Raw genomic sequence first — 13,998 nt, forward strand, 5'->3', positions numbered from 1 at the left:
TGAGGAAAACACCTCTCCTGAAGTTTGCATTTGCTTTCAGGGGGGCGGAAGAGAAAACCATACATTGGAGGGAGTTGCCTTATAATGAGTCAGATCATTGGCCCCTTGAGCTCAGTATTGTCTGCACTAACTGGCAGAGGCTTCGCAAAGTTTCAGGCAGGGGTTTTCCCCAGCCCTACCTGGAGGCACTTAAGATTGAACCTGGACCGGACCCTCTGTAAAACCCTCTACAGGTTTAGTTGCTAAATCAAATTTAAGGTCAAGCATAGCTTGCCCGGCAATGCAAACCACCAGCTAAAAATTAACTAGGTAACATGCTAGTTACATAAGAAGGTTGTTGAAAAGTACATCAAATCTCATGTCAGGTGAAGTCTCTTGGCACCAGCACACCTAGGAGGGAAAGGCATGGGGGGAAATAGAATAATCCAGAGGAATTCCAACAGAGGTTCAAAGCATGCACACTTAGAGCCAGCGAATCAATGTGATATTGCGTGTAGAGTTTCAGATTAGGATTTGGGAGATCAGGTTTATTAGCTAATCCCTCTTCCGTGGAAATTGTAGCTCAATGAAGATGATAGGGGTCTCCTAACAACTCTTAGGACTCTTCCCAAAGAACAGTTCCTGGGATGCTTTGGCAGCAAGAGGACGGGGAGCAATGACTGCTCAAAGTAGTAAGATACTGCTTAAATGTATACTGGAGATGGGGTCTCAGTTACAGGTGATCCCTAGCAAACCCACACCATGTCCCATAACTTTTCATATCTTAATTACAGTGATTTCTAGGTTGCCTTCCTAGGAGCATATGGACAGAAAGAAGAAACACTTCTACCCGATCGGAACATAGGGAGAGTTGCTTGGTAACCAGGCCCTGAAACACTCTAGCAGCTGGCTTTTGTATTATTATTATTATTATTATTATTATTATTATTATTATTATTATTATTAAAATCAGATATGGAGCACAGCTATACCACCTGAGTGATCAAGAGGTTTTACACCCATTGTCTCAGAATTTGTTAACACCACTTAAGTGAGAGTTTCTCCCAGTCCCACAAATTTATCTTGGCTAAAGCCACCAGGTGCATCCATCAGAGGCAATTATCAAACCAGAAGCATCTTGGTTTATGACTCACTTCCTGAGTTTATTTATTTCATAGATCTATAGTAGTGATGGGGGACCATTTTCCACCTGAGGAACACTTTCCCTTCTAGGCGAACTTCTGAGAGCACCAGGTCAGTGTTGGGCAAGGCCAGAAGCAAAAGTGGTCAGAGCAATGGGTGCAAATTCAATCTTTGTACACCAGGCTTAGCTCCTGCACACACTCATGAAGGTTTCAGATCAACTCAGTGTTTGACTTGCATGGCTTGCATGTCTCTCTCTAGGATATATAGAGCTCAGCATTCAACTCAAGTCTTCTCTCCACCAGATCAGAGTCGGCCAAACCAAGACCATTATTATCCAGTTCCTCTGAGCTGGCCAAACATTTCCATAAAGACGGAATGAAAGTTTTTGCTCAGTTCTGAAACATCAGTCAAACTAGCTCCAGAAAGTTTCATGCTCACTATCTCATACTTCAATATGATTGCCTCTCACTTTGGGATTTTCCACCTCAACTGCCCTGAAATTCAATAGCTACTTGGATAAACGGCTCTCACAGACAACAACAGCTAGGCGATTGAGTTTATTACAGAGCACGCTCATCATCCATGGGGGGGGGGGGGCGGGCAGGGCCTGTGGCAAACTGCAGTTCTGTCCCCTAAATGGCCATGAGTGCAATAGAGCAACTCCTATAAACACAGAAATTGGTCTAAGGTACAGGGCAGCCCTGCTTTGCATCTCCGGATGATGCCACTAGCAGTAAGGTGGCAACTATCTAGGCCAGGTAACTCCAACTTTCTCAGACCTAGGACCCACTTTGAACCCAGACATGCATTTGGAGACTCATTGTATGTTGGATCAGGCTGCGACCCACCAGTTGTTGGCCAGTGAGCTAGGCCAGCAAGGGAGATAACCACCCATCACCAATAGGCTCATTAGCTTCTGCTGCACATATACAGACCCGGGTTAGGGAAGAGATTCCAACAAATGCCCAAATAAGGATGGGTTGATTCCAGGGCATCAGCTGGTTGAGTGGGAGCCTTCTTGACGTCTTTGACTGAGAACCAGAATCATCTTTGCCTAACGCCTATCATGCAGTGAAGGAGGAAAGAACCACACACAGACAAATAACGATAACAGTGGCATTAATTTTTTAACCATTAGTATTAACCACAGACAGAGATATTTCCTCTTTGCCTTTTCACAGCAGACCAACAGGTTACTAAATCAGCAAAGGACTAGAAGCTTTCCTAAACACGCCCCATCTGCACGGGATTTAAAAGCCTGGGGAAACTGGTGGGCACCACTGCCAACTGCAGTGTTTTCCCACTTTCTGGCCGCCGCCGCCACCACCAAGCGGCTGACTCAGACCGCAACCGTACACCCACATTTATTAGCGGTGAGCCTCCATCCTTCCTCTAAAAACAGCGGGACCTACTTCAGACAAGAGACTGCGCTGCAAAAGCGGCAGATCCCTGCGCCCTTTCCCGGGAGTAAAGTCCCCGTTGAAGGAACACTGAGACTTACTTCCGAGGAATCAGACCAGAGGATGGCTGCAATCCAAAACAAACACGCGCGCATACACACGCACACACACACACACAAGGAGAACGCTCCTTGGAGAGCTGCGTCGTCTCCTCTCGAGTAACCCGCGCCGCGCTGGCAAGCAACAACCTGTCCCCCTGCTCACGCCACCTCTCCCCCTCTTTTTACGCTGGTGACCAGCTCCATCCCGCGGCACCTTAAACATACACACACACACACCACAAAAACCCGCGCACGCCCCCCAGGAAATAGGAGAAGCCCTTGTTTGATCGTGCGCCCGCAGATACCCCAGAGCGCGCAGCAAGCTCCGCACACGCCCAACACAAGCGGCGCTGGGAATGGGGTTCGCGGGTGAGGCGGGGGGATCTTTGGCTTCCAGTGATGATCAGAATGGCGTGGGAGATTAAATAAAGAGAATACACCCCCCCCCCCAAAAACAGCCGCCAACTTCATCCTTGTAGCCATTGACAGCCCTTTTCAGCTGCTTGGCGTACGACTCTCTCGCGCTGTTTTTTCGGATGGCCCCCTTCCTCTCCCTCCCCGGGCAGAAAACCCCACGAAGAGCCCGGCAGGTGCCAACTCACAACTCCCAGCGTGATGTCCTCAGCGGTCGGAGTGGGCGCTGCCAGGGTCCGCCGCGAAGCCAGGCAGAAGGCGAGCATCAGAAACATCTCCTGCGGGAAAGCACTCTGCCGGGGGGCCCCGCTCCACAGCATCCCTCCTGCGCTTAGTCCGCCGCCACCGCCGCCTCCTGCAGCTGCCGAGGCTCCTCAGAGGAAGGGGGCAGAGGGCGTCCAGCACAGCCGAGCCGAAGCGGGAGAGAGGCGGGCGGCGACATCCGAGCTCCGCGGCCTCCGGGTAGCGCCGCCGCCGCCGCTGCTGCTGCGGGAGCTGCTGTTGGCCACGCCGCCGCCGGCCCGCCACCTCGGGCGTCAAGAGACAAGCAGTGGAGAGGACATCGTACGTCCTTGCTCTCTGGCTCGCGTTCCTGGCGGGAGAGTGCAGGGAGTCGAGAGCGAGAGGGGAAGGATTTGAAAATGAAAATAAAGGACAGATCCGAAGGTGTAAAAGAAAAAGGCAGCCAAACGCTCCAACTTTTTTACGCGCGCCGGGCTCCCTTCGCAGCGCAGCCGCGCGCCTTCGGGGAAGCGAGCGGGAGATGCACGCCAAAGCGACGGAGCCCTCGCTTCTCGGACCGCAAGAAAACAGAGAAAACCTGTTGGCAGTGGGTCCCTTTCGCCGCGCCCGCCCCTTCCCTCTTCTCTTCTAAAAAGGGTAATATAATAAAATCCAGCTCCGGATTGCGCTACGCGCCAGCCACTCCAAGCAGCGCGAACACCGGCGAGCAAACCACGTCGAGGAACCGCCGCCGCTCCGCTCTCGCTCGTCTCTGAAGGCGGCACAGCTCCAGCCGGGGAAGTCCTTCGGCTGAGGAGGCGGCGAGAGGCGAAGGAGGGCGGCGCTAAGGGGAAAGAGGAGGGGCCGGCTCAGTCTCGGGAAAACGCTCCCTCGGTGGGCAGCGAGAAACCGAGGCGGTGGTGTGCTGCTGCCGCCGCCGCCACCAGCGCCTCCTCTTCCAGAAGCAGCCATTGGCTACGAACCGAATCCACGTTTCCTTGGGGGTAAGGCACTCACCCCCACCCCCGTTCTCACGGAGGTTCGCTCCCCGCCTCGAGGGGCTCGTGGGGCTGCGATCCGACGCGCACTTTTTTGGAGAGCTCCATGGAATTAAGGGGGACGGTCGACCTCCGAAGAAAGGGGCGCGCGGGATCCGGCGGCGCACGCGTCTCTTCTGGGAGAGCATTGGGGCCGCTGCTGCAGTTTCCGCGAGCGAGGCTTCGGGCACCTTGGACTGCTTCCCAACGCGGCTGGTTTAGGCCGTCGAGGTGCCAGGATCAGTCCTTGGACCAATCCCTGGCCGTTCCATGAGTCCCCCTCCCTTCCTCCGCTGTCCTCCATTTTTCTTATAGACCATCTCCAAGCGCCTGGGGGTTAGCATTTAACCCAAAGGTGCGATACTCACAGCGCCATCGCACCTATATTTGCTTAAAAGGAAGCCACGCTGTGAGAAGAATTTGCCCGTCCTCAGCGTATTTCATGTCCATTTGTGTGCGCGCGCGTGGATTTGGTTCAGGTTCCTGTATTCTTCACACTTTCCGTGTTGAAAACAGGGACGTGTTAGTGTAAATCCCTGACTCTCACTCCCAGAATGATTTGTTGAGCCTTCTTTTAAGGGTTGTACTGCACCTTCTCAAACTGTGTGATATAGAAGCCTACTGTCCCCTTATTTAAGTACCAAGAACATCTTTGTTCCTTGGGTGAGATTAAAAACGTATATAGAGCCAGTGAGGTAAAATGGTTAGAGTGTTAGACTAGGACTTAAGAGACCAGCCTTGAAGCTCCTTGGGTAACCTTGGGCCAGTACTCATCATCTCTCAGCCTAACCTACCTCACTACCTGTTGTGAGGATAAGATGCCACCCTCATTAAACTTACTACAGGGCCAACTGCATAGGACTGGGTTCATATTCCTAGGCGAGAATGAGGTTTGCAGCCAAGGGAGACATGCAGTTCTATGCTTAGGTATTCTAAGTGCCATTTAACTTTGCAAGGGTTGCCAATATGGGTTTTAAAAATACCCAGAGAGGAAATTTTGACTGGCCAAGGGGTGGAGCCTATGCCTATGTTTGCATGTCCAGGAGTGGAACCTGGTAGATTAAGGGTTCAGTCAATTTAGTATTTTATTTGTTATTGGTTGCGTGGATCTTCTATGCTCAGAAGCAGGAAGGCTGCCATTATAACACCACTTACTTAAGAGTAAGTTCCATTGAGTTGACACACACAATAAGCCACTAACATTTGTCAGATGGCAACACATTGCAGGGGCTATTACCCGCATGCCCTACTTGTGGGCATCTGATTGGCCACTGTGAAAATCAAGATGCTGGATCACATTTGGTCTAATCCAGCAGGGATCTCATTAGTTTTGTATTTCAAGTGGTTCAGTTTGGCTCACAGACCCCTAACATAAAGAATACACATTTGATAGATTGGGAAATCAGCAGAGTGAAACAAAGAACGTACACAAAAATGTTAAGCATGGTATATACAAGTTTAGTAACATTGCAGAACATTCCTAAGTAATTATATACAGTCATACTTCGAGTTAAATGTGCTTCGGGTTGAGTGTGTTCGAGTTGCGCTCCGCGGCAACTCAGAAGTAACGGAGCGCGTTACTTCCATGTTTCGCCGCTCGCTCATGCGCAGACGCTCAAAATGACGTCGCATGCATGCACGGAAGTGTCAAAACGCGACCCGCGCATGCGCAGACGCGCCGCCGTGTCTTGCGTTCCATTCGGGATGTGAACGGGGCTCTGGAACGGATCCCGTTTGCATCCCAATGTACCACTGCAATAACTTTAGACTCAAAGCAACTCCATTCATTCTTTAAATTTCTTTACCGCCCTTCATCCAAGGATCATGGGGCAGTTTACAAAAATACATAACAGAATAATGAACAGAATTCATCCCTGCAGAAATAGACGTACCCTTGTTGTCTATGAAAATCCTTCAATAAAAACAGTTGTGTTTTTTTTTTAAAAAAACAACAATTTACCCCCACCCCCACCCCAGTTTAATTAGCCAAAGGCCTGTTTGAAAAGAAATGTTTTCACTTGGTGCCTAAAGATGAAGGTGCCAGGCAAGCTTCTCTGGAGAGAGCATTCCACAAACAGGGGGCCACTACAGAAAAGGCCTGTTCTTGTGTTGACGCTCTCCATGCTTCTCATGGAGGAGGCACATGAAGAAGGGCTTCAGATGGCTATCGCAGGGTTCGGGTGAGACAGTCCTTGAGGTATTGCAGTCTGGAGCCTTTTAAGGTTTTATAAGGCAATGCTAGCACTTTGAATTGGGCCCAGAAACTAATTGGCAGTTCCTGCAGTTTGACCAAAAAAACCATCTTGCCCTGGCCACAGAATCCTGCACCGGTTGAAGCTTCCAAACTGTTCTTCAGAGGCAGCCCCACATACAACACATTGCAGTACAGTGGTGCCTCGGGTTAAGAACTTAATTCGTTCTGGAGATCTGTTCTTAACCTGAAACTGTTCTTAACCTAAAGCACCACTTTAGCTAATGGGGCCTCCTGCTGCCGCCGCGCCGCTGCCGTGTGATTTCTGTTCTCATCCTGAAGCAAAGTTCTTAACCCGAGGTACTATTTCTGGGTTAGCGGAATCTGTAACCTGAAGTGTCTGTAACCCGAGGTACCACTGTAACCCAAGGCTGGATTAAGACATCTAAAGGCCCTAAGCAGTTAAAAGATTTTGGTGCTTCTATATATATTTATAATTCAAAATAGAAACAATAGTACAGTGGACACTTGGGTTGCGAACGTGATCCGTGCGGGATGCATGTTCACGACCAGCATCGTTTGCAATCCATGTCTGCACGTCTGCACACGCGTGGGTTGCAATTTGGCGCTTATGCACATGCACAAAGTGTGATTTAGCACTTATGCACATGCGCAACCGCCAAAACCTGGAAGTAACCCGTTCCGGTACTTCCAGGTTTTAGTGGTCCTCAACCCAAAGAAACGCAACCTGAAGCGTCTGTGACCCAAGGTATGACCGTAAACTGTAAAATATTGGCCTCTACCATTATTTTATAAAGTTAAGCATAACTGAATATTGTTTTTACATTCCCCCCCCCCCTCACTGAACTTGTGACATACATATTGTGGGAGCCTTTTTTGTGGAACTTGCTTCAGCTGCACCATATGATCGATGGTAAATCTGGCAATGGAAAATTTCTGTGGTGCCCCTCTTCCCTTGATGCCCTAAGCATGTGCGTATTTTGCTTAATGGTTAATCCTGCTGTTAATCTAATCTTCCCCTTAATATCAGTGGTCTTGTTTTAATGGATGCAGCAAGTACGCATGTGTTAACAGGGCTTAGCATTTTTATCTCAGGGAGTAAAATAGCCTTAACAGTTTTAAATCCTCTCACACACAAACATAAGACCCATTGAGTTCAAGGGGGCTTACTCCCAGGTAGCTGACTAAAGGTGCCATTTTAGAATGCATCTCCTACCCACTGACCCGGATGTGAGCCCCATTGAATGCAGGCGGATTTACTTCCAAGTACCTGGGCTAAGGAACCATTTTCAGCCCTTCCAGAGGCCGCTTACCCATGAGGGACATGCAAGAGTGGGAGAAGCAATATATGTGAATTTTACCTTTGTACAATAGCTAGTTTCTATACATACTCTCAGGGATGCAGGTGGCGCTGTGGGTTAAACCACAGAGCCTAGGACTTGCCGATCAGAAGGCCGGCGGTTGAAATCCCCACGGCGGGGTGAGCTCCAGTTGCTCGGTCCCTGCTCCTGCCAACCTAGCAGTTCAAAAGCACATCAAAGTGCAAGTAGATAAATAGGTACCGCTCCAGCGGGAAGGTAAATGGTGTTTCCGTGTGTTTCCAGTTTGCCAGAAGCGGCTTAGTCATGCTGGCCACTTGACCGGCAAGCTGTACACCGGCTCCCTCGGGCAATAAAGCGAGATGAGCACCGCAACCCCAGAGTCAGCCACAACTGGACCTAATGGTCAGGGGTCCCTTTACCTTACACATACTCTCACCCTTTGTATCCTCTACCCAGCCAAGCAAGAGACACCATCAGAGTCCAAGGACACGTTCTAGTCAGGCAAAAGCACTCAAGGAGGGTGCAAAACAGGGGCAGTAAGGGGTGTGGCCTGGGGGGGAGATCCAAGGGTCTGGCAGAGAGGTCTGAATATTCCCTACTGCTATGATCAAGGACTGTACAGTGGTACCTTGGTACTCAAACAACTTGGAACCCAAACACTGCAAACCCGGAAGTAAGTGTTCTGGTTTGCGAACTTCTTTCGGAAGCCAAACGTGCTCCGTTTTGAGTGTTACGCTTCTGATTTGAGTGCCACGCTTTGAGTGTTATTCTGAGGTCAGTCGGTTTGTGCTATTTATGTTGCATTTTTGTTTTTGCAGCTCTTTTTTTTGTTTTTGTCACTGTGGAACCCAGTTCAGCTACTGACTGATTGATTGATTGTGTGACTGCACTGCATTGTTTATTGCTATGGATCAATGGTCTCGTTAGAGGGTAAAATTCATGTTCATTTGCTGTTTTAGGGGTTGTTTTTAAAAGTCTGGAATGGATTGATCCATTTTGTATTATTTTCTATGGGAAAGCGCGCCTTGGTTTTGGAACGCTTTGGTTTTGTCACGGACTTCCAGAACAGATTAAGTTTGAGAACCAAGGTACCACTGTACCGTAAAAGAATGTGGCTCCATCCCAGTGCAACATGGCTGGGTTGTGAGGAAGACAGCAAGTCGGAGGGGTGGGGGAAGAATGAATTGTTGCTCTTGATTGGCAATTCACTTTCTTGCAGCAGACGAAAGCAAGCCGCATTTGTTTCAGCTGTGCCAAGGCAGATTTATTTTAATAATTCAAAATACTTCCAGGGCAGGAGATGCTTGCCACAGGCTAAATGTGCAACCGCTTGCACTCATTCAAAGTGCTCCTCTCTGCCTTCTCGCTCCCCAGTGTCACAGCCCTTCACTCTGGCAGAGAAATACAAGCTCCCCCTGATCCCAAAGAGCCACTTGCCAGCCCGCGATGCAACCCTTCCTTCTCGGATAAGCCTTTGGTCTGGCACTGTTTGGAGTTACAAGGCACAACCTGCCAGCCAGCAATTCTAACGAGCTTTGGGTATCAGCGCACAAGAAAAGCGTCGGCAGGCCTCATTACATCGTGTTTATATATGCTGGAAGGAGGACAGCAGCTCCAAGAGCTCAACAGGCACATCGGTGCCTTTGAGACTGGCTGAGTCTGGGCTCAGCAGTCACAGAGACCAATGCCCAGGCTACAATATACCACTTAACCCCCACCAGTGCCATCAAACTGTCTCTCACTGTGCCATTATGAAAGTGCCATTAGTACAGCTCATAACCTGGGACGACGAAGAAGAAGAAGTTATTTATACCCCACCCATCTGGCTGGGTGGGGACGCGGGTGACACTGTGGGTTAAGCCACAGAGCCTAGGACTTGCCGATCAGAAGGTCGGCAATTCGAATCCCCGCAACGGGGTGAGCTCCTGTTGTTTGGTCCCTGCTCCTGCCAACCTAGCAGTTCGAAAGCATGTCAAAGTGCAAGTAGATAAATAGGTACCGCTCCAATGGGAAGGTAAATGGTGTGGTACCTATTTATCTACTCGCAATTCGTGCTTTTGAACTGCTAGGTTGGCAGGAGCAGGGACCGAGCAACGGGAGCTCACCCCGTCGCAGGGATTCAAACCACCAACCTTCTGATCGGCAAGTCCTAGGCTCTGTGGCTTAACCCACAGCGCCACCCACGTCCCTTATTAATGCCTGTACTTACTGACAAACACCATCTCTCCAAGGTTTCTGGCAAGGGTCTCTCCCAGTCTTACCTGAAGATGCCAGGGACTGAACCAGGGACCTTCTGCATTCAAACCAAATGCTGAGCAGCAACCTTTCTCCACAACGCCTTGTGGATTTTCTGGAGTTACCGGAAAGCCGATTCTCAATCTTCCCAGGAAAGTGGCCTTACCCAGAAATGATTAAACATTCATCCTTCATATCCTCTCTTATTGTGAAATTGCACTAGGATTCTCAGCAGGTTTTTCCACTTGCCTGTACCTTTTAATTTCTCCATTCTCTTCTGCTATCAATCTTTCATTATAACCGTGTTATTTAACCAGCTAACATTAGTTAGCATACAAGAGGTGCGGGATGGGAGTCGAATCATGTTGAATGTGAATAACATACATTTTTATATGAAGTTACATTAGGCTGTGCTTGTCAGGAATGATTATGCTGTAGGGGAAAGTGCCAAGAAGGCCCTTCTCAGGGGGGCTGTTGGACTTCTGCTGTGATGCAAAGAAATCCTGGTAAAATGGAGCAGACAAGACCTTCAGAATTTCCAATTAAAAGAAACTATAATTTTGGATCCAGGACGGGGGACCCTTATTTTTCAGACTGGCGCAACAGATTGTAATCCAGTATACCTGAAGGAGCATCTCCTCCCCCATCGTTCAGCCCGGACACTGAGGTCCAGCTCCGAGGGCCTTCTGGCGGTTCCCTCACCGAGAGAGGCCAAGTTACAGGGAACCAGGCAGAGGGCCTTCTCGGTAGTGGCACCCGCCCTGTGGAACGCCCTCCCATCAGATGTCAAAGCGATAAACAACTACCTGACATTCAGAAGACATCTGAAGGCTGCCCTGTTCAGGGAAGTTTTTAATATGTGACATTTTAGTGTATTTTTCATCTTTGTTGGAAGCCGCCCAGAGTGGCTGGGGAAACCCAGCCAGATGGGCGGGGTACAAATAATAATAATAAATAAATAAATATAATAATAATAATAATAATAATAATGATGATGATGATGATGATGATGATGAAAGGGCACAAGGAATCTTCTAATCCAGTGGTTCTCAACCTGTGGGTCCCCAGATGTTGTTGGACTACAACTCCCATCATCCCTGAGCTCTGGCCTTGCTAGCTGGGGTGATGGGAGTTGTAGTCCAACAACATCTGGGGACCCACAGGTTGAGAAAGTCTGTATCTATTCCCTTTCCTTCATCCTGCCAGCGTCCTGCCTGGGTAGACCACTCATGCTAGAGGCTATCAAGTAAGCTGCTAACCACCACCTCCATGTTTCCAGGGATCAAAGGGAAATATTTACAAGGGGACACAAGGTTAGCATCCGCCTCTTTCCATATGAACCAATCTTGAGATCGTCTTCTGAGGTCCTCCTTTGTGTGCCTTCTCCTTGAGAGGTGCGGAGGCTGGCAACACAAGAACGGGCCTTCTCTGCAGTGGCTCCCCATCTGGCTGTTTCATATGCCACCTGCACACCCAAACCACACCACACACCAAATTAATGTAACACAAAAATCTGGCCAGGAGCCTTCCAGCTGGTTCAAGGAGGATATAGAGGGGTGTGTGTGGAAACCAGCCTACAATTGCAAAGGTAAAGTATGCATTCCTTGCTGTGTCTGTGGCCCTGCTAAGCACAACAGGTATGTGATCCCCAGAAGACATGGCATGTTACTGCAAAAGGTTCCTCACCTCTGCATTTGGCTGCCTGGTCCCTTTCCACCCACATCTCAGCCATGCTAGTGAAAGCAGCCCGGAGGGGCTGTAGCTTAGTGGTGTGGCCTCTGCTTTGCACACAGAAGGTCCCAGGTTCAATCCACAGCATCTCCAAGCAGGGCTGGGAAAATTTGCCAAACATGTGGAGGAAAACGTAAACACATTGCAGACTTCCCCTAAAATGGACCAGAGGCAATTGTACTTCATCCAGCAGAGCTTTACTGCTACTCAAGGCAAATGAGCATAATGGTCACAAATCCAATGCATTCCGGATTGGCACAGTCCATAAGAAATCCAGCTGCAGCAGACTTCTCTAAACTTAACAATAACCTATAAGACTAAACCTTAACACTAGACAGTGGTACCTTGGGTTACAAACACCTTGGGTTACAAACACTTTGGGTTACAGACTCTGCTAACCTGGAAGTAGTACCTCGGGTTAAGAACTTTGCCCCAGGATGAGAACAGAAATTGCATGGTGGTGGCATGGCGGCAGCGGGAGGCCCCATTAGCTAAAGTGGTACCTCAGGTTAAGAATGGACCTCCGGAACAAATTATGTTCATGACCAGAGGTACCACTGTACAGTGGTACCTCGGTTTCCGAGCATCTCAGAAGCTGAACATTTCGGTTTCAAACGCCGAAAACCCAGAAGTAATTGCTTCCGTTTTCGAACGCGCCCCAGAGGTCAAACGTCTTCCATTGCATTCCCCACCCCACCCCACCTCCCAATTTTTCTTAATTGAAATTGCAGACGGACCTTTGCGCCTTGGTTTTCAAATGTTTCAGAAGCTGAACAGTCTTCCAGAATGGATTATGTTCTAAAACCAAGGTATACAGAACAGAACACCACACCAGAACAAAGAGATAGAAAGAGAAAGTGAGGGAAGCCCAGGCTCCTTCTGGCCTGACTATTATAGTCAGCATGACCTTGACAGGAAGGATAACAGAAGCAGTTTAAACCATCTGCACTCAGCTTCCCGGAACGAATAACCCAAACATCAGAAACCTGCTGCCTGCTTCTTTCACATAGAAAGAAACCTTCCAGAACACTCTTGAACTAAGTAGAATAGGAAAGATCTCTACACATCAGATCAACACTTTCTGTACTAAGAAATGCAAACGGACAAAATTATCTGCCTGAAACTGCAGAGAGTTGCTGCTAGTCCAGTGTAGGCAATGCCAGACTAACTGGACCAATGGTCTGACTCAGCCCAAGACAGCTTCTGAGGTTACAGAGTAATAGAATTGTAGAGTTGGAAGGGGGCACAGGGGTCATTTAATCCAAACCCCTGCAATGCAGGATTCTTTTTGGCGAACACGGAGTTCAAGCAAACAACCCTGAGATTTAAAGTCTTGTGCTCTACTGACTGAACTGTCTCTCTGGCTATGCTTCTTGCTTAGGACCTGATTTGCCTTGCCATTATATTTCAGGAAGGAAACATTTCCCTGTTTCCCTTCACAATGGCTGGCTGGTTGGCTGAGCACAACTGCTGACGGGCTGGGGGTTGGGGAAGGGGCGGAAGCTATCATTGCTCAGCGGATTAGCTGATTAGAACCATCCAGAATTTAACAGCGAGAGAAGGCATGATCACAGAGCAGTCAGTGGAAAAGCTGAGGCACATCTATAACGCAGCAAATACGTCTGGCGCGCGTCACTGTAATTGGAAAATTAAATTGTCCAGTTGTGGTGGTGTATGTTAAAGCCCGCCAACGACATTCGGCATTTTCCATACAGTGCATATGGCTGCTAAGCAATTAAGCCACTTTTTGTTCATGTTTAATGAAGGAGCTTAAGGTGACATATTGTATATGGTTCTCCCACCTCCTCATTTAATCCCCACAACAACCCTATGAGGTAAGTTAGAAGAGAAGAAGAGTTTGGATTTGATATCTGGCTTTATCACTACCCGAAGGAGTCTCAAAGCGGCTAACAATCTCCTTTCCCTTCCTCCCTCACAACAAACACTCTGTGAGATGAGTGGGGCTGAGAGACTTCAGAGAAGTGTGACTAGCTCAAGGTCACCCAGCAGCTGCATGTGGAGGAGCGGGGAATCGAACCTGGTTCCCCAGATTACGAGTCCACAGCTCTTAACCACTACACCACACTGGTTAGGCTGAGAGGCAGTGCCTGACCCAATGTCACACCCACTGAGCTTCATGGTCAAGTGGAGATTCAATCACTGGTCTCACAGGTCCAACTCCCTACCCAGGCTGGCTCC

General features: G+C 49.0%; 1 protein-coding gene across 1 annotated transcript in view; it reads right to left on the reverse strand.

Moving 5' to 3' along the window:
• The window catches only part of MMP17 (matrix metallopeptidase 17), a 157,786-nt gene extending 153,548 nt beyond the window's left edge, over positions 1-4,238 (reverse strand). The window contains exon 1 of the mRNA XM_081893365.1: positions 3,229-4,238. Coding sequence (XP_081749491.1) covers positions 3,229-3,360 — 132 coding nt within the window. The 5' untranslated portion in view covers positions 3,361-4,238. The remainder of the gene's footprint in view (positions 1-3,228) is intronic.
• Positions 4,239-13,998: the final 9,760 nt, after the last annotated feature.

This window comes from Podarcis melisellensis (genome assembly GCF_964234715.1).
Source record: "Podarcis melisellensis genome assembly, chromosome: 16".
NCBI lineage: Eukaryota > Metazoa > Chordata > Lepidosauria > Squamata > Lacertidae > Podarcis > Podarcis melisellensis.